The sequence below is a fragment of the Oncorhynchus clarkii genome, chromosome 2, assembly GCF_045791955.1.
Source record: "Oncorhynchus clarkii lewisi isolate Uvic-CL-2024 chromosome 2, UVic_Ocla_1.0, whole genome shotgun sequence".
In the NCBI taxonomy this organism is placed as follows: Eukaryota; Metazoa; Chordata; class Actinopteri; order Salmoniformes; family Salmonidae; genus Oncorhynchus; species Oncorhynchus clarkii.
In genome coordinates, this window is record NC_092148.1 from 90,924,925 (window position 1) to 90,944,301 (window position 19,377).

General features: G+C 43.5%; 1 protein-coding gene across 2 annotated transcripts in view; it reads left to right on the plus strand.

Moving 5' to 3' along the window:
• Positions 1–3,737: 3,737 nt before the first annotated feature.
• Positions 3,738–19,377, plus strand: part of LOC139383178 (LHFPL tetraspan subfamily member 3 protein-like) — a 62,032-nt gene continuing 46,392 nt past the window's right edge. For both annotated transcript variants that reach the window (XM_071127574.1, XM_071127585.1), the window contains exons 1-2: positions 3,738–3,953; positions 4,163–5,412. In XM_071127574.1, the coding sequence (XP_070983675.1) occupies positions 4,980–5,412 (433 nt within the window). In that variant the 5' untranslated portion in view covers positions 3,738–3,953; positions 4,163–4,979. The remainder of the gene's footprint in view (positions 3,954–4,162; positions 5,413–19,377) is intronic.

Sequence of the window (19,377 nt, forward strand, 5' to 3'; positions counted from 1 at the left end):
TAAAAGGATAAACATTCAACATTGGCCATGCTGTCAATCCAGCATGACTTCTGCCGCGCTCAAAACAACTGGAAACTAGGAACTGGGAAACCTCAGATTTCAGTGAGTTCAAGACAACTGGGAACTCTGAAAAAGAACAAACTCAGACTTTGAAAATATGTGTTGAACAGGCATTCAACTCGGAATTGCAATTCGAAAACGCTGGCCTCTTTCTAGAGCTCCGACTTGAAGATCACTGATGTCATCATGATTCGAACCTTGTTTTTTTCCAGATTCCCAGTTGTCTTGAAAGCACCATAAATCCAGAGAATGACAGACTTTGATGACAAAGTTTAATGACAAAATTTGCCCACGAAGGATTTGCCACACCACCTTCCTGTTCAAGTGAGCACAGCAAGGTGAGTCCAAAAATGTATTGTATGCTGCTGCATAAACTATGTAATATGCTTACTAAACTGTTAGTAGCCTCACCCTAATAATTTGGTCATTTTTCAGCTCATTATTCAGCCTATTGTTCTGACTTGGTGGTGCACATGTAACCTATAGCCTGTCTTAGATAAATGTCATCATTGAATATTTTAAGAGCTTTCATTGTCTGCTTATATGCCTGCTTTATTTATCCTACAGTTCTGACTTGGTGTACAGGGAGAATACTGTAAGAATGGCCCATGTTCTGAATTCTGTCGCTGTACATTTCAAAAAGTGCTGAACAAATAACTGTATTGACTACATCCGCACGCTCATTAATGTCTTAATTGAAATTACGGATGACCTCTTATCCACTTGTCGTCCCCTTATGCCATAGTTCGTACATCTCAATTACCAGTAGAAACCACATTTGTCGAAGCAAGTCAGCCATATCAGCTATGTATTTTAAAAAAGGCAATAAATGAGGCTGAAAAAACTGTTGCCAGACAAGGCTCCGCTGATAGCCAGGTGTAGCAGTGGTAAGCTGTTGGGACTGCTGTTGGGTCAGCTGATAGCCAGGTGTAGCAGTGGTAAGGTGTTGGGACTGCTGTTGGGTCAGCTGATAGCCAGGTGTAGCAGTGGTAAGGTGTTGGGACTCTGCTGTTGGGTCAGCTGATAGCCAGGTGTAGCAGTGGTAAGGTGTTGGGACTCTGCTGTTGGGTCAGCTGATAGCCAGGTGTAGCAGTGGTAAGCTGTTGGGACTGCTGTTGGGTCAGCTGATAGCCAGGTGTAGCAGTGGTAAGGTGTTGGGACTCTGCTGTTGGGTCAGCTGATAGCCAGGTGTAGCAGTGGTAAGGTGTTGGGACTCTGCTGTTGGGTCAGCTGATAGCCAGGTGTAGCAGTGGTAAGCTGTTGGGACTGCTGTTGGGTCAGCTGATAGCCAGGTGTAGCAGTGGTAAGGTGTTGGGACTCTGCTGTTATGACTCTGCTGGTGGGACAGCTTTATGTAGGCACTAACAGTTTGTGGGCACCGTTTGTCACCGTTATAGTGCAATTAATGTATTGTTCAGTGTTGTGTTGTGTTGCTTCTTTTTTTTCCACCTTTATTTGTGTTGCTTTGTGTTGTGTAGTGGATTTGCTGGCATCAACAACAACAAAAATAATGTGTTTACCCCACCAAGATTTACTTTGCTAAAATTGCCACTGGTCAGGATCAAAGGAAAGATGAACGGAGCAAAGTACAGAGAGATCTTCATGAAAACCTGCTCCAGAGCGCTCAGGATCTCAGACTGGCTGTAATCGATGCCAAAGGTGCTTCAAAAAAGGTACTGAGTACCGGGTCTGAATACTTATGTAAATGTGATATATCTGTTTTCAAGGATGATCAATTTATACAGGTAGAACCTGAGCTCAATTTTGAGTCACAATTCCTTCGACCTCATGACTTGGGTTTTTGCTCTGACATGCACTCTCAACTGTGAGACCTTATGTAGACAGGTGTGTGCCTTTCCAAATCATGTCCAAACAATTTAATTTACCACAGGGTCTCCAATCAAGTTGTAGAAACCTCTCAAGGATAATCAATGGAAACAGGGTGCACCTGAGCTCAATTTCAAGCCTCATAGCAAAGGGTCTGAATAGTTATTTAAATAAGGTATTTCAGTTTTTTTTTCTCTAAAAAAACTATTTTTGCTTTATCATTATGGGGTATCGTGTTTAGATTGATGAGTGTGGGGAAAAATAATCAATTATATTTATTTTAGAATAAGACTGTAACGTAACAAAATGTGGAAAATGTCAAGGGGTCTGAATACTTTCCAAATGCCAGTGGTGGGAAAAGTACCCAACTGTCAAACTGTAGTAAACGTAAAGACACATTAATGTGAAGTTACTCAAGTGAAAGTTACCCAGTAAAATACTACTTGTGAAAAAGTCTAGAAGTATTTGGTTTTAAATATACTTAAGTATCAAAAGTAGAAGTAAAAAGTATAAATCATCTCAAATTCCTTATATTAAGCAAAGCAGACGACGCCATTTTCTTGTTTTAAAAAAATGTACGGATAGCCAGGGGCACACTCCAACACTCACACATTATTTACAAAAGATGCATTTGTGTTTAGTGAGACCATAGGCAGTAGGGATGGCCATGTGTGCTCTTGATAAGTGCGTCAATTTCACAATTTTCCTGTCCTGCTAAGCGTTCAAAATGTAACGAGTACTTTGGGTTGTCAGGGGAAAATGTATGAAGTAAAAAGTACAATATTTTCTTTAGAAATGTAGTGAAGCAAAAGTAAAAGTTGTCAAAAATATAAATAGTAAAGTACAGACACCCCCAAAAAGCGACTTAAGTAGTACTTTAAAGTATGTTTTACTTAAGTACTTTAAACCACTGCCAAATACACTGTAAATGGCTCTTCATTCAGCACCACGGAGAGCGGCAATCCTGTGCCTTAAAAGACAGCATTAAACCCCCAAATCCATCAAATATTGTGTATAAACGTGTAATAATACCAGAGCAGCAGTTCTATATTAGCTACTCTGGTTCCATGGCTTAGTCCCAAACGGCACCCTAATTCTCTATATATAGTGCACTGCGTTTGATCAGATCCTTACCGGCCCCCGGTCAAACGTAGTGCACTATGTAGGTAACAATGTACCATTTGGGACACATTAGTGATCCGGCTAAACCCTGGGTGATGAGTCATAATGGTGATGATGTAACAGGGGGCTAGTTTGTCAGAACCCTGTTTTATCCAGATTCAAATGATCCTCATCCTGTGTTGTGGATGCCCCCCCCCCCCATCCTCTTCCTGTGTTGTGGATGCCCCCCCCCCCCCCCCTAAAAGCTTGTGGATGAAAGATTTTACAGTGACAATCACTGACCCAAATGTATATGTTTACCACATCACTATGTGCAAAACCAATATGGGTTGTGTGGGCTACTGCACAAACGATATAGTATTGTCTCTGTTGTATTCATACATTATGAAATGTAGGTATGTTTGTTACATGTGAAGGTACTTTATTTTTGAAGATTAAAGTTGCAGTCATCTAAACACAATATGGCCACACAGGTGAATAAGTCGCTCCAGTAACAATGGCCAATGATGTCTGTTTCATTCTAGTAAATTGGTATGTGAGAAGGTGCCTGTTTCCTCGTGCACCAGCATACTTGAATGTCCTTCCTCATCTAATCTGACATCCTCCTGTGAGGCGTTCTGTCCTGCACGACAGGTAGTCTACCATCTTTAACTCAGTCATAGAGACCGAGTGACCGGGAGAGGCGCGCCGCGTGCACTAACCGGACCACTGAATCTGAGAGGCCATTTTCGCCCTGACCGAGCCGCGTGAGCATTTGAAATTTGTTTTGCGATTATTGTACAGCCTCCATTTCGACGCGCAAGCTGTCAAGCGCAGATCATGTGATTGCGAGGATGTGGGCTTGTCTTGTCGTCCGGATCTGTCCGTAACCTACAGACGGTACCAAAGCCAGAACGCGAGGTTGTGGGATTGATGCAGCAGTGTTTGGACGGCTAGTCACGAATGTAGGGCTACACATCTCTTTGAAATATATTGCTTGGATAGAATGTAACAGGCTATATTTAAACACCTCATGGGGCAGACAGATGCAATGTTGTTATAGGTTGAGAGACCTGAACATCGTCAGCGTTGACACGCACACTGTCCGCTTCATCTGGTGCGGTTATTTAATTGTGTCTCTCCTCTCTTCCTCTTCTCCTCTCCTTTCTTTCAGCATCACTGACAGAGGCTGCTGATGCTGCCGTAGCTCGTGAAAATATTATCCTTAGCAAAGTACCGGGACAGGGCTGTGTGTAATTTATCCCGGGCTAGATGCTGTGAATTATCTCGCAGGATTGTGATTTGGGTTTACGGGAGGGAATGCATCATAGACATTGTGTTTCGTTTGCTCCGGTTTGATTCTGTCGCTGTCGTCTACGTTGCTTAGGAAATTGGAGGCATAGCCTATTGCAGTCACTGCTGTTCTGTAAGCTATTGGTAGGCCAAAAATGTATATCGATTTAAATTTGATAATTTGTGAAATGTCATGTGTAATATCCGAATGACAATCTGATATTTGCTGTGTTTTTCAAGGAGGTATTCCGGGGACATAAGCAAGTGACACGTGCCCAGAGAGCGATGTGTCTGACAGACGGGCATTCGTAGCCTACGAGAGAGGTGGGAGGGAATTATTTCTCACAGACACTAGTTCAGGAGTCGCCAAGTTCTCAGAGTTATCAGTTAGGCTAAATATAGGAGCGAGCTTGCAGATAAACGTTTTGACTATCCAGTGTATGCACCAGCATCGGGATGCGACGTCATGAGTTGAATATGCTGGCCAGATGTTGCCTTTGATGTGATTCATTCAATCTAGGCTAGGCCTACTGTTGGGTGCTTTTTACAGCAGAAATAACTACGGACTCCTGCATTTCTCAACTAATTAATTAGTCAGTTAATTAGCCCCCCGCCGTTGCTTGTCTACCTAATTTAAATAAGCATATCTAGGCTACTTCATAATACCCGGACTGGGATACAACACAAACTGTGCTACAATGATTCCCGGATCGGCCGCGTCGATGCTCCCATCCATGTCGACGGATGACATTAAACTATACCAGCATAACTACGTCCGCAACTCCCGTGCCATCGGACTCCTGTGGGCCATTTTCACCATCCTGTTCGCCATCTTGAACGTGGTGATCTTCAGCCAGCCCTATTGGATCGGAGACGGCGTGGACACCCCTCAGGCCGGATACTTCGGCCTCTTCCACTTCTGCACCGGCGACGGAATCCAGAGAGAGCTCGACTGCACAGGGACCTTCACAGAGTTCGCTCAGATCCCTTCCACCGCGTTCAAGGCCGCGTCGTTCTTCGTAGGAATGTCGATGATGTTGGTGATGGCTTGCATCGCTTCCTTCACTCTCTTCTTCCTGTTCTCCACCACCACCGTCTATAAGATCTGCGGCTGGATGCAGGGGGCCTCGGGTAAGTGATGACTGCCACTAGGACCTAGGCAGCTTGTTTTGAGTAATGTCTTGGAAGTAGGCCTAAACCTTCCCCACTGCATGGTTGGTGTATAGCCTTTTAGGTTAACTGTAGGACTACAAATGAACGGAATATGATCTATTACTTTTTACCTGGCCAGGTTAAGTGATCAAAAGTTAATACATATATTGTCTAATTTCGTATTTGAGTTTTATTAGGGATCCCCATTAGCTGCTGCCAAGGTGTGCTGAAAGTCTGTTGTCAGTTCGTTTACTGTAAAATAGCATTGTATTTGGTCAAACTTTTTTTCCCCAAAAAATATTACTAAGGTTTGGTAACAGGTTGATTGGTCTGGCTATTTGAGCCAGCAATGGGGACTTTACTATTCTTAGGTAGCGGAATGACTTTAGCTTCCCTCCAGGCCTGAGGGCACACACTTTCGTGTAGGCTTAAATTGAAGATCTGGCGAATAGGAGTGGCAATATATAATCCTCAGTAATTTTCCATCCAAGTTGTCAGACCCCGTTGGCTAGTCATTGTTGATAGACGATCATTTTTTTCACCTCTTCCACACTCACTTTACGGAATTCAAAATTACAACGTTTGTCTTTCGTCATTTGGTCTGATATACTTAGATGTGTGGTGTCAATAATCAGTTTATTTTAGGGCTCCTGAGTGGCACAGCGGTCTAAGACACTGATATCACAGAGCTAGAGGCGCCACTGCAGACCTGGGTTCGATCCCGGGCTGTATCGCAACCGGCCATGATCAGTAGTCTGATCATTGGGCGGCGCCCAATTGGCCCAGAGTGTTGGGGTAGGCCGTCATTGTAAATCAGATGGATTTCTTAACGGACTTGCCTAGTTAAATAAAGACATCCAATAAAAAATAGTATCAGTGATTGTTGCCGGCATGTCATGCCTAAGTTCGCCGGAAATCTGTAAAGTAGTTGGCAATATCAGAGGGTTTTGTGATGAATGAGCCATCTGATTCAAATGAATGATGGAGCTGAGTTTGCCTTTTTGCCCAAAATTTCATTTAAGGTGCTCCAAAGCTTTTTACTATCATTCTTTATGTCATTGATCTTTGTTTCATGGTGTGGTTTCTTCTTCCTCTTATTCAGATTAGTCACATGATTTCTCAGTTTGCAGGACGTTAGCCAATCGGTTGTGCCGCCAGACTTATTTGCCATTCCTTTTGCCTCATCCCTCTCAACCATACCATTTTTCCATTTCTCATCAATCCTCAGGGGATTTAACAGTTTTTACAGTCATTTTCTTAATGGGTGCATGCTTATTAATAACTGGGATAAACAATTTCATAAATGTGTCAAGTGCAGGGTCTGGTTGCTCCTCATTACACACCACAGACCAACACATATTCTTTACATCATCAGCATAGGAATCACTACAGAACGTATTGTATGACCTTATTCACTATAATAGGCCCAGCCTTTGGAACTTTGGTTTAACTAGATATGGCTACTATATTGTGATCACTACATCCTATCAATTTGTATACTGGTTTAAAGCAAATGTCTGTGGTATTAGTAAAGATGGGATCGATACATGTTGATGATTTCATTCTTGTGCTGTTTGTAACTTCCCTGGTAGGTTGACTGATAACCTGAACCAGGTTGCAGGCACTGGTTACAGTTTGAAGCTTTTTCCTGAAAGCCAGTCAATATTTAAATCACCCAGAAAATATACCTCTGTTGACATAACATACATTATCAAGCATTTCACACGTTATCCAGAAACTGTGTTAGCACTTGGTGGTCTATAGCAGCTTCTCACCAGAATGGGCTTTAGGTGAGGCAGATGAACCTGTAGCCATATTACTTCAACAGTATTTTAACATGAGATCGTCTCTAAGCTTTACAGTAATGTGGTTCTAAATATAAACATTAACACCTCCACCTTTGGCATTTCTGTCTTTGCTGTAAACCTTGTATTGCTACTACTGTATAATCAAAAGTATTATCTAAATGAGTTTCAGAGATCAGTCAGAATATGAATGTCATCTGTTGCAAGCAAATTATTTAAATCACCCAGAAAAATATACCTACTTTTTAATATCAGTGTCTTAAATGCATGGTTCAAGTCAAGTGTTGGTTTTTAATTTTCCATGTTTCCCCTTGAAAGAAAGTGTTAGGAGTGCCCACTCCTGTCATAATCGCCAACGCTGGTTAGGAGCTGTCTAGTGTAATGCCAGCTGTAAGGCGGCAGACAGGTAGCACTGAATGGATGGCCTTAAACAACACTTAGCGCTGTCCACGGTGCTGAAATGACAGCTGTGTCACTTGCCTCCTGTCAATGGTGTTGAATGCATGGCCAAGCAGTTTGGCGCTGTCCACGGTGCTGAAATGACAGCTGTGTCACTTGCCTCCTGTCAATGGTGTTGAATGCATGGCCGAGCAGTTTGGCGCTGTCCACGGTGCTGAAATGACAGCTGTGTCACTTGCCTCCTGTCAATGGTGTTGAATGCATGGCCGAGCAGTTTGGTGCTGAACCAATATGTTGCAATTCTGTTGTCGTGTCAGTTGACGCTGTCCGTGGTGCTGAAGAGACAGCAACGAAAGTATGGTATGTAAGCGAGGAGTTTGGAAAATCGTGTCAGTTGACGCTGTCCGTGGTGCTGAAGAGACAGCAACGAAAGTATGGTATGTAAGCGAGGAGTTTGGAAAGTCGTGTCAGCTGGCGCTGTCTGTGGTGCTGAATTGGACTGTTGGGGGGGGGGGGGGTTGCACCTGTGCTGCGGTCATGTTGTTGTCACAGGTGTATAAAGGTAATCCAGAACAGAAGAAGAAGATGTCTGGACATATCGCAGCATTATGAACATACAGTAGTAGGAGAGAAGAGATAGCTAAGGGAACACCCCCCTATCCACATCGATGGAACAGTAGTGGAGAGGGTAGCAAGTTTTAAGTTCCTCGGCATACACATCACAGACAAACTGAATTGGTCCACTCACACAGACAGCATCGTGAAGAAGGCGCAGCAGCGCCTCTTCAACCTCAGGAGGCTGAAGAAATTCGGCTTGTCACCAAAAGCACTCACAAACTTCTACAGATGCACAATCAAGAGCATCCTGGCGGGCTGTATCACCGCCTGGTATGGCAACTGCACCGCCCTCAACCGTAAGGCTCTCCAGAGGGTAGTGAGGTCTGCACAACGCATCACCGGGGGCAAACTACCTGCCCTCCAGGACACCTACACCACCCGATGTCACAGGAAGGCCATAAAGATCATCAAGGACATCAACCACCCGAGCCACTGCCTGTTCACCCCGCTATCATCCAGAAGGCGAGGTCAGTACAGGTGCATCAAAGCTGGGACCGAGAGACTGAAAAACAGCTTCTACCTCAAGGCCATCAGACTGTTAAACAGCCACCACTAACACTGAGTGGCTGCTGCCAACACACTGACACTGACTCAACTCCAGCCACTTTAATAATGGGAATTGATGGGAAATGATGTAAATATATCACTAGCCACTTTAAACAATGCTACCTTATATAAATGTTACTTACCCTACATTATTCATCTCATACGCATACGTATATACTGTACTCTATATCATCGACGGTATCCTTATGTAATACATGTATCACTAGCCACTTTATACTATACTATGCCACTTTGTTTACATACTCATCTCATTTGTACATACTGTACCTGATACCATCTACTGTATCTTGCCTATGCTGCTCTGTACCATCACTCATTCATATATCCTTATGTACATATTCTTTATCCCCTTACACTGTGTACAAGACAGTAGTTTTGGAATTGTTAGTTAGATTACTTGTTATTACTGCATTGTCGGAACTAGAAGCACAAGCATTTCGCTACACTCGCATTAACATCTGCTAACCATGTGTATGTGTGACAAATAAAATTTGATTTGATTTGATTTGATTTGAAATAGTTCTCTCTATCTCAGGATCAGCTTTGTCTCTTGAAATAAAAAATAAAAAAATGGGATTTGAACACTACACTTTTTTTCTCAGCTTTGTTCATTACGCAGCTATTTAGCCAGTAAAACTGACTCATTCTGATTGGCTCCACAGCGTGAACGCAATTACACAACCCCATGCCAGGCTTCCTTCCCTTCAATTGAACTCAATACTGGCAGGAGTCACCTGATTGAACATGAATACTAAATGGCTTACAGCCATCATTACCAGAACAGCCTTAGTACTTCCCACTGACACAACAGTATAGCTACTTAGGCTATGTTCCAAATGGCAACTTGTTCCCTTTATAGTGCACTACTTTAGACCAGCAGCCCATGGGGCTCTATATAGGAATAAGGGTGTGATTTGGGACTCACGCTTAGAGATGGTTGTACACCATCAACATATCCTTCCTTAGCATTGTAATGCTAATATGATACATTCTAAAAGTCGATTTTCTAGAACCCTCTATATCAGAGAAGATTCCATTCCTGGAATCTTCCATATTCTCTTTCAAATCAATCTACACATGTAAACATTGCATCACAGACCGCGCAGCTGCTTCTATTTGGCCCTGTTCCTTTTCACACACACACACACACACACACACACACACACACACACAATGATTACACCTCCATTACATTTAACTCAAGGTTAGGTTGGGTTAGATTAAGTTAGATTAGGTCAAGATTGGTTAGATTAGGTCAGGTTGAGTTGGGTTAGGTTGTGTTGGGTTAGGTCAGGTTGGGTTGGGTTAGGTCAGGTTGTGTTAGATTAGGTTGGGTTGGGTTAGATTAGGTTGAGTTGGGTTAGATTAGGTTGGGTTAGATTAGGTAAAGTTGGGTTAGGTCAGGTTTGGTTGGGTTGGGTTAGATTAGGTAAGGTTGAGTTAGGTCAGGTTGGGTTGGGTTAGATCAGGTTGGGTTGGGTTAGATTAGGTCAGGTTGGGGTAGGTCAGGTTGGGTTAGATTAGGTCAGGATTGGTTAGATTAGGTCAGGTTGGTTTAGATTAGGTCAGGTTGGGTTGGGTTAGGTCAGGTTGGGTTAGATTAGGTCAGGTTGGGTTAGGTCAGGTTGGGTTGGGTTAGATTAGGTCAGGATTGGTTAGATTAGGTCAGGTTGGGTTAGGTCAGGTTGGGTTGGGTTAGGTCAGGTGGGGTTAGGTTAGGTCAGGTTGGGTTGGGTTAGATTAGGTCAGGATTGGTTAGATTAGGTCAGGTCAAGTTGGATTAGGTCAGGTTGGGTTAGATTATGTCAGGTTTGGCTTGGTTTGGTTAGATTAGGTCAGGTTGGGTTAGGTTAGGTCAGGTTGGGTTGGGTTATATTAGGTCAGGTTGGGTTAGGTCAGGTTGGGTTGGGTTAGATTAGGTCATGATTGGTTGGGTTAGGTTAGGTCAGGTTGGGTTAGATTAGGTTGGGTTGGGTTAGGTCAGGTTGGGTTAGAGTGGGTCAGGTTTGTTTGGTTTAGATTAGGTTGGGTCAGGTTTGGTTATATTAGGTTGGGTTAGATTAGGTCAGGTTTGGTTAGATTAGGTCAGGTTGGGTTGGGTTAGGTCAGGTGGGGTTAGATTAGGTCAGGTCAGGTTAGATTAGGTCAGGTTGGGTTGGGTTGGGTTAGATTAGGTCAGGTTGGGTTAGATTAGGTCAGGTTGGGTTAGGTCGGGTTGGGTTGGGTTAGATTAGGTCAGGTCAGGTTAGATTAGGTCAGGTTTGGTTGGGTTAGATTAGGTCAGGTTAGGTTAGGTCAGGTTAGATTAGGTTATATTAGGTCAGGTTGGGTTAGATTAGGTCAGGTCTGGTTAGGTTAGGTTGGGTTGAGTTATATTAGGTCAGGTTGGGTTAGGTCAGGTTGGGTTGGGTTAGGTTAGGTCACGTTGGGTTGTGTTAGATTAGGTCAGGATTGGTTGGGTTAGGTTTGGTCAGGTTGGGTTAGATTAGGTTGGGTTGGGTAAGGTCAGGTTGGGTTAGATTGGGTCAGGTTTGTTTGGTTTAGAATAGGTTGGGTCAGGTTGGGTTGGGTTAGATTAGGTCAGGATTGGTTAGATTAGGTCAGGTCAGGTTGGGTTAGGTCAGGTTGGGTTAGATTATGTCAGGTTTGGCTTGGTTTGGTTAGATTAGGTCAGGTTGGGTTAGGTTAGGTCAGGTTGGGTTGGGTTATATTAGGTCAGGTTGGGTTAGGTCAGGTTGGGTTGGGTTAGATTAGGTCAGGATTGGTTGGGTTAGGTTAGGTCAGGTTGGGTTAGATTAGGTTGGGTCGGGTTAGGTCAGGTTGGGTTACAGTGCCTTGCGAAAGTATTCGGCCCCCTTGAACTTTGCGACCTTTTGCCACATTTCAGGCTTCAAACATAAAGATATAAAACTGTATTTTTTTGTAAAGAATCAACAACAAGTGGGACACAATCATGAAGTGGAACGACATTTATTGGATATTTCAAACTTTTTTAACAAATCAAAAACTGAAAAATTGGGCGTGCAAAATTATTCAGCCCCCTTAAGTTAATACTTTGTAGCGCCACCTTTTGCTGCGATTACAGCTGTAAATCGCTTGGGGTATGTCTCTATCAGTTTTGCACATCGAGAGACTGACATTTTTTCCCATTCCTCCTTGCAAAACAGCTCGAGCTCAGTGAGGTTGGATGGAGAGCATTTGTGAACAGCAGTTTTCAGTTCTTTCCACAGATTCTCCATTGGATTCAGGTCTGGACTTTGACTTGGCCATTCTAACACCTGGATATGTTTATTTTTGAACCACTCCATTGTAGATTTTGCTTTATGTTTTGGATCATTGTCTTGTTGGAAGACAAATGTCCGTCCCAGTCTCAGGTCTTTTGCAGACTCCATCAGGTTTTCTTCCAGAATGGTCCTGTATTTGGCTCCATCCATCTTCCCATCAATTTTAACCATCTTCCCTGTCCCTGCTGAAGAAAAGCAGGCCCAAACCATGATGCTGCCACCACCATGTTTGACAGTGGGGATGGTGTGTTCAGGGTGATGAGCTGTGTTGCTTTTACGCCAAACATAACGTTTTGCATTGTTGCCAAAAAGTTCAATTTTGGTTTCATCTGACCAGAGCACCTTCTTCCACATGTTTGGTGTGTCTCCCAGGTGGCTTGTGGCAAACTTTAAACGACACTTTTTATGGATATCTTTACGAAATGGCTTTCTTCTTGCCACTCTTCCATAAAGGCCAGATTTGTGCAATATACGACTGATTGTTGTCCTATGGACAGTCTCCCACCTCAGCTGTAGATCTCTGCAGTTCATCCAGAGTGATCGTGGGCCTCTTGGCTGCATCTTTGATCAGTCTTCTCCTTGTATGAGCTGAAAGTTTAGAGGGACGGCCAGGTCTTGGTAGATTTGCAGTGGTCTGATACTCCTTCCATTTCAATATTATCGCTTGCACAGTGCTCCTTGGGATGTTTAAAGCTTGAGAAATCTTTTTGCATCCAAATCCGGCTTTAAACTTCTTCACAACAGTATCTCGGACCTGCCTGGTGTGTTCCTTGTTCTTCATGATGCTCTCTGCGCTTTTAACGGACCTCTGAGACTATCACAGTGCAGGTGCATTTATACGGAGACTTGATTACACACAGGTGGATTGTATTTATCATCATTAGTCATTTAGGTCAACATTGGATCATTCAGAGATCCTCACTGAACTTCTGGAGAGAGTTTGCTGCACTGAAAGTAAAGGGGCTGAATAATTTTGCACGCCCAATTTTTCAGTTTTTGATTTGTTAAAAAAGTTTGAAATATCAAATAAATGTCGTTCCACTTCATGATTGTGTCCCACTTGTTGTTGATTCTTCACAAAAAAATACAGTTTTATATCTTTATGTTTGAAGCCTGAAATGTGGCAAAAGGTCGCAAAGTTCAAGGGGGCCGAATACTTTCGCAAGGCACTGTAGATTGGGTCAGGTTTGTTTGGTTTAGATTAGGTTGGGTCAGGTTTGGTTATATTAGGTCAGGTTGGGTTAGATTAGGTCAGGTTTGGTTAGATTAGATCAGGTTGGGTTAGGTTAGGTCAGGTTGGGTTGGGTTAGATTAGGTTATATTAGGTCAGGTTGGGTTAGATTAGGTCAGGTTGGGTTAGGTTAGGTCAGGTGGGGTTAGATTAGGTCAGGTCAGGTTAGGTTAGATTAGGTCAGGTTGGTTTGGGTTGGGTTAGATTAGGTCAGGTTGGATTAGGTTAGGTCTGGTTGGGTTAGATTAGGTCAGGTCAGGTTAGATTAGGTCATGTTTGGTTGGGTTAGATTAGATTAGGTCAGGTTAGGTTAGGTCAGGTTAGATTAGGTTATATTAGGTCAGGTTTGGTTAGATTAGGTCAGGTTGGGTTAGGTTAGGTCAGGTTGGGTTAGATTAGGTCAGGTTGGGTTAGGTCAGGTTGGGTTGGGTTAGATTAGGTCAGGTTGGGTTAGGTCAGGTTGGGTTGGGTTAGGTCAGGTGTGGTTAGGTTAGTTCAGGTTGGGTTAGGTTAGATTAGGTTGGGTTGGGTTATATTAGGTCAGGTTGGGTTAGGTCAGGTTGGGTTAGGTTAGGTCAGGTTGGGTTGGGTTAGATTAGGTCAGGATTGGTTGGGTTAGGTTAGGTCAGGTTGGGTTAGATTCGGTTGGGTTGGGTTAGGTCAGGTTGGGTTAGATTAGGTCAGGTTTGGTTAGATTAGGTCAGGTTGGTGTGGTTAGATTAGGTCAGGTTTGGTTGGGTTAGGTTAGGTCAGGTTGGGTTGGGTTAGAGTAGGTTGGGTTGGGTTAGATTAGGTTATATTAGGTCAGGTTTGGTTAGATTAGGTCAGGTTGGGTTGGGTTATATTAGGTCAGGTTGGGTTGGGTTAGGTTAGGTCACGTTGGGTTGTGTTAGATTAGGTCAGGATTGGTTGGGTTAGGTTAGGTCAGGTTGGGTTAGATTAGGTTGGGTTGGGTAAGGTCAGGTTGGGTTAGATTGGGTCAGGTTTGTTTGGTTTAGAGTAGGTTGGGTCAGGTTTGGTTATATTAGGTCAGGTTGGGTTAGATTAGATCAGGTTTGGTTAGATTAGGTCAGGTTGGTGTGGTTAGATTAGGTCAGGTTTGGTTGGGTTAGGTTAGGTCAGGTTGGGTTAGAGTAGGTTGGGTTGGGTTAGATTAGGTTATATTAGGTCAGGTTGGGTTAGATTAGGTCAGGTTGGGTTAGGTTAGGTCGGGTTGTGTTAGATTAGGTCAGGTCAAGTTAGATTAGGTCAGGTTGGGTTAGATTAGGTCAGGTTTGGTTGGGTTAGATTAGGTCAGGTTGGGTTAGGTTAGGTCAGGTTAGATTAGGTTATATTAGGTCAGGTTGGGTTAGATTAGGTCAGGTCGGGTTAGATTAGGTCAGGTTTTTGGTTGGGTTAGATTAGGTCAGGTTGGGTTAGATTAGGTCAGGTTTGGTTCAGTTAGATTAGGTCAGGTTTGGTTCGGTTAGATTAGGTCAGGTTTGGTTCGGTTAGATTAGGTCAGGATTGGTTAGATTAGGTCAGGTCAGTTTGGGTTGGGTTAGGTCAGGTTGGGTTAGATTAGGTTGGGTTGGGTTAGGTCAGGTCAGGTTGGGTTGGGTTAGATTAGGTCAGGTTGGGTCAGGTTGGGTTGGATTAGGTCAGGTTGGGTTGGGTTAGATAAAGTTGGGTTAGATTAGGTCAGGTTAGGTCAGGTTGGTTTAGGTCAGGTTTGGTTTGGTTAGATTAGGTCAGGTTAGGTAGGTTAAGTCATGTTGGGTTGGGTTAGATTAGGTCAGGTTGGGTTGAGTTAGGTCAGGTTGGGTTGGGTTAGATTAGGTCAGGTTTGGTTAGATTAGGTCAGGTTGGGTTAGGTCAGGTTGGGTTAGGTTAGGTCAGGTTAGATTAGGTTATATTAGGTCAGGTTGGGTTAGATTAGGTCAGGTTGGGTTAGGTTAGGCCGGGTTAGATTAGGTCAGGTTGGGTTAGATTAGGCCAGGTTTGGTTTGGTTGGGTTATATTGGGTTGGGTCAGTTTGGGTTGGGTTGGGTTAGATTAGGTCAGTTTTGGTTAGATTTGGTCAGGTTGGTTTGGGTTAGATTAGGTCAGGTTGGGTTAGGTCAGGTTGGGTTAGATTAGGTCAGGTTGCATTGGGTTAGATTAGGTCAGGTCGGGTTCGGTTAGATTAGGTCAGGTTGGGTTGGGTTGGGTTAGGTCAGGTCGGGTTGGGTTAGATTATGTCAAATTGGGTTAGATTAGGTCAGGTTTAGTTGGGTTAGGTTAGGTCAGGTCGTATTGGGTTAGATTAGGTCAGGTTTGGTTGGGTTAGGTCGGGTTGGGTTAGATTAGGTCAGGTTTGGTTTGGTTTGGTTGGGTTAGGTCAGGTTGGTTGGGTTGGGTTGGGTTAGATTAGGTAAGGTTGGGTTAGATTAGGTCAGGTTTGGGTAGATTAGGTCAGGTTGGGTTAGGTCAGGTTGGGTTAGGTCAGGTTGGTTGGGTTGGGTTATATTAGGTCAGGTTTGGTTAGATTAGGTCAGGTTTGGTTGGGTTAGTTTAGGTCAGGTCAGGTTGTGTTAGATTAGGTCAGGTTTGTTTGGTTAGGTTATGTCAGGTTGGGTTGGGTTAGATTAGGTCAGGTCGGGTCGGGTTAGATTAGGTCAGGTCGGGTCGGGTTAGATTAGGTCATGTTGGGTTAGATTATGTCAGGTTGGGTTAGATTAGGTCAGGTTGGGTTACATTAGGTGTGGTTTGGTTGGGTTAGGTTGGGTCAGGTTGGGTTACATTAGATCAGGTTGGGTTACATTAGGTCAGGTTGGGTTACATCAGGTCAGGTTTGGTTGGGTTAGGTTGGGTCAGGTTGGGTTACATTAGGTCAGGTTGGGTTACATTAGGTCAGGTTGGGTTACATTAGGTGTGGTTTGGTTGGGTTACATTAGGTCAGGTTGGGTTACATTAGGTCATGTTGGGTTACATTAGGTGTGGTTTGGTTGGGTTACATTAGGTCAGGTTGGGTTACATTCGGTGTGGTTTGGCTGGGTTACATTAGGTCAGGTTGGGTTACATTAGGTCAGGTTTGGTTACATTAGGTCAGGTTGGGTTACATTAGGTCAGGTTTGGTTGGATTAGGTTGGGTCAGGTTGGGTTACATTAGGTCAGGTTGGGTTACATTAGGTCAGGTTGGGTTACATTAGGTCAGGTTGGGTTACATTAGGTCAGGTTGGGTTACATTAGGTCAGGTTTGGTTGGGTTAGGTTGGGTCAGGTTGGGTTACATTAGGTCAGGTTGGGTTACATTAGGTCAGGTTGGGTTACATTAGGTCAGGTTGGGTTACATTAGGTCAGGTTGGATTACATTAGGTGTGGTTTGGTTGGATTACATTAGGTCAGGTTGGGTTACATTAGGTCAGGTTGGGTTACATTAGGTCAGGTTGGATTACATTAGGTGTGGTTTGGTTGGGTTACATTAGTTGTGGTTTGGTTGGGTTACATTAGGTCAGGTTGGGTTACATTAGGTGTGGTTTGGTTGGATTACATTAGGTCAGGTTGGGTTACATTAGGTCAGGTTGGGTTACATTAGGTGTGGTTTGGTTGGATTACATTAGGTCAGGTTGGGTTACATTAGGTGTGGTCAGGTTGGGTTACATTAGGTGTGGTTTGGTTGGGTTACATTAGGTGTGGTTTGGTTGGGTTACATTAGGTGTGGTTTGGTTGGGTTACATTAGGTGTGGTTTGGCTGGGTTACATTAGGTGTGGTTTGGTTGGGTTACATTAGGTGTGGTTTGGCTGGGTTACATTAGGTGTGGTTTGGTTGGGTTACATTAGGTGTGGTTTGGCTGGTGTAGTTTGGTGGAAATCATCCATCCGTTATTATGTAGAATTGATGTTGAATAATAACAAACTACATTTGTCAATCAACTCCATGGTTACATGAATACATACAGCAGGCCCTGTGTGTCTCTGTAGGATCTAGTATTGCATCACCTCTCAGTATGACTATAATAAACATGTATCTATCTATCTTACACTGTAATGCAATTATTAAAGAGGCTAGATACAAATAGCTAATCCTGGCGACCCAATGTTTTACGATTCATTTATTGAGGCAAGCAGTTTAGGGATGTCAAATTGGTACCCAAAGTATGTGCTCTGTGTATAGTGGAATTAACAACTATCAATAGACCTAGGAAATTACAGGCATGTAGTCAATCAAATAATTACTCTGTAAAAAGAGGAATGCATTTACTCAATTAAACTAATAGAATTTATTAGTTACGAAATAATTGACACTCAAACAATTCCGGTGTGCATTATATGCCTGATACATTCCAGAATAACACAGAGTGACTGTTACCAACAGGCTGATTTAAACGTGGTTACACGTGTCTTCAGAATAATGTCTAAGAGAGACCAGTGTGTGTCTTATACACACAGGAGCTTGGTAGCAAGTTCTCAAAGTATCAGCCTTTTCACCGCCAGTTCACCAAATACCAAATTCAAGCAACCCCCCCCCCCCCCCCCCCCCCCGACCCCTGACCCCGACAGGCGGGAACATCACACCCAGATTCTAATTTAATCAACTCAATGTGAATGTTCTGACCAGACAGCAGGAATGTGTTTGATAACCCAGTCAACCCAACACACAGTTTCAATCTGGACAGCAGGAATGTGTTTGATAAACCAGTCAACCCAACACAAAAAGTTCCAATCTGGACACTGTTAAAAAAAATACATCAATCATAAAACATACAATGCAATAAAGACATCAAAATGTGCAGCTCCTTATAAACTCTTGAAACAAAACAAACATGACAATTTAATTGTCAAACAGTAACACAAATCATTACAGGTCTATAGAAGACCAGTAATACAACCTTCTCAGATATGCCAAGAATATAGCAAGGTCATGCATGTTGGCTCACTATACTATATATGGCTGATGTCAGTATAATGTGCATAGCTTTCTACTGCATAAACATTTCTAGTAATCCCATGAAGACTCATCCATTTGCCTTTGGTCAGAGGGTGAGTGAGTCACTTTGAGCAATTATTGTGTCTGTGTGTGGTTGTGTGTGTCTGTGTATGGTTGTGTGTGGTTATGTGTGTCTGTGTGTGGTTGTGTGTGTCTGTGTATGGTTGTGTGTGGTTATGTGTGCCTGTGTGTGGTTATGTGTGTCTGTGTATGGTTGTGTGTGTCTGTGTATGGTTGTGTGTGTCTGTGTGTGGTTATGTGTGTCTGTGTATGGTTGTGTGTGTCTGTGTATGGTTGTGTGTGGTTGTGTGTGGTTGCGTGTGGTTGCGTGTGGTTGTGTGTGTCAGTGTGTGGTTGTGTGTGGTTATGTGTGTCTGTGTGTGGTTGTGTGTGTCTGTGTATGGTTGTGTGTGGTTATGTGTGTCTGTGTGTGGTTGTGTGTGTCTGTGTATGGTTGTGTGTGGTAGTGTGTGTCTGTGTGTGGTTATGTGTGTCTGTGTATGGTTGTGTGTGTCTGTGTATGGTTGTGTGTGTCTGTGTGTGGTTATGTGTGTCTGTGTATGGTTGTGTGTGTCTGTGTATGATTGTGTGTGGTTGTGTGTGTCTGTGTGTGGTTGCGTGTGGTTGCGTGTGGTTGTGTGTGTCTGTGTGTGGTTGTGTGTGGTTATGTGTGTCTGTGTATGGTTGTGTGTGGTTGTGTGTGTCTGTGTGTGGTTATGTGTGTCTGTGTGTGGTTGTGTGTGTCTGTGTATGGTTGTGTGTGGTTGTGTGTGTCTGTGTGTGGTTACGTGTGGTTGTGTGTGTCTGTGTGTGGTTGTGTGTGTCTGTGTGTGGTTGTGTGTGTCTAAATCAAATCAAATCAAATGTATTTATATAGCCCTTCTTACATCAGCTGATATCTCAAAGTGCTGTACAGAAACCCAAGCTAAAACCCCCAAACAGCAAGCAATGCAGGTAGGCCAGAACCAAGGAAGAAACCTAGTGAGGAACCAGGCTATGAGGGGTGGCCAGTCGTCTTCTGGCTGTGCCGGGTGTCTGTGTGTGGTTGTTTGTGTAGTGTGTGTGTGTGCAGGTCTGGGCGATATGACCTAAA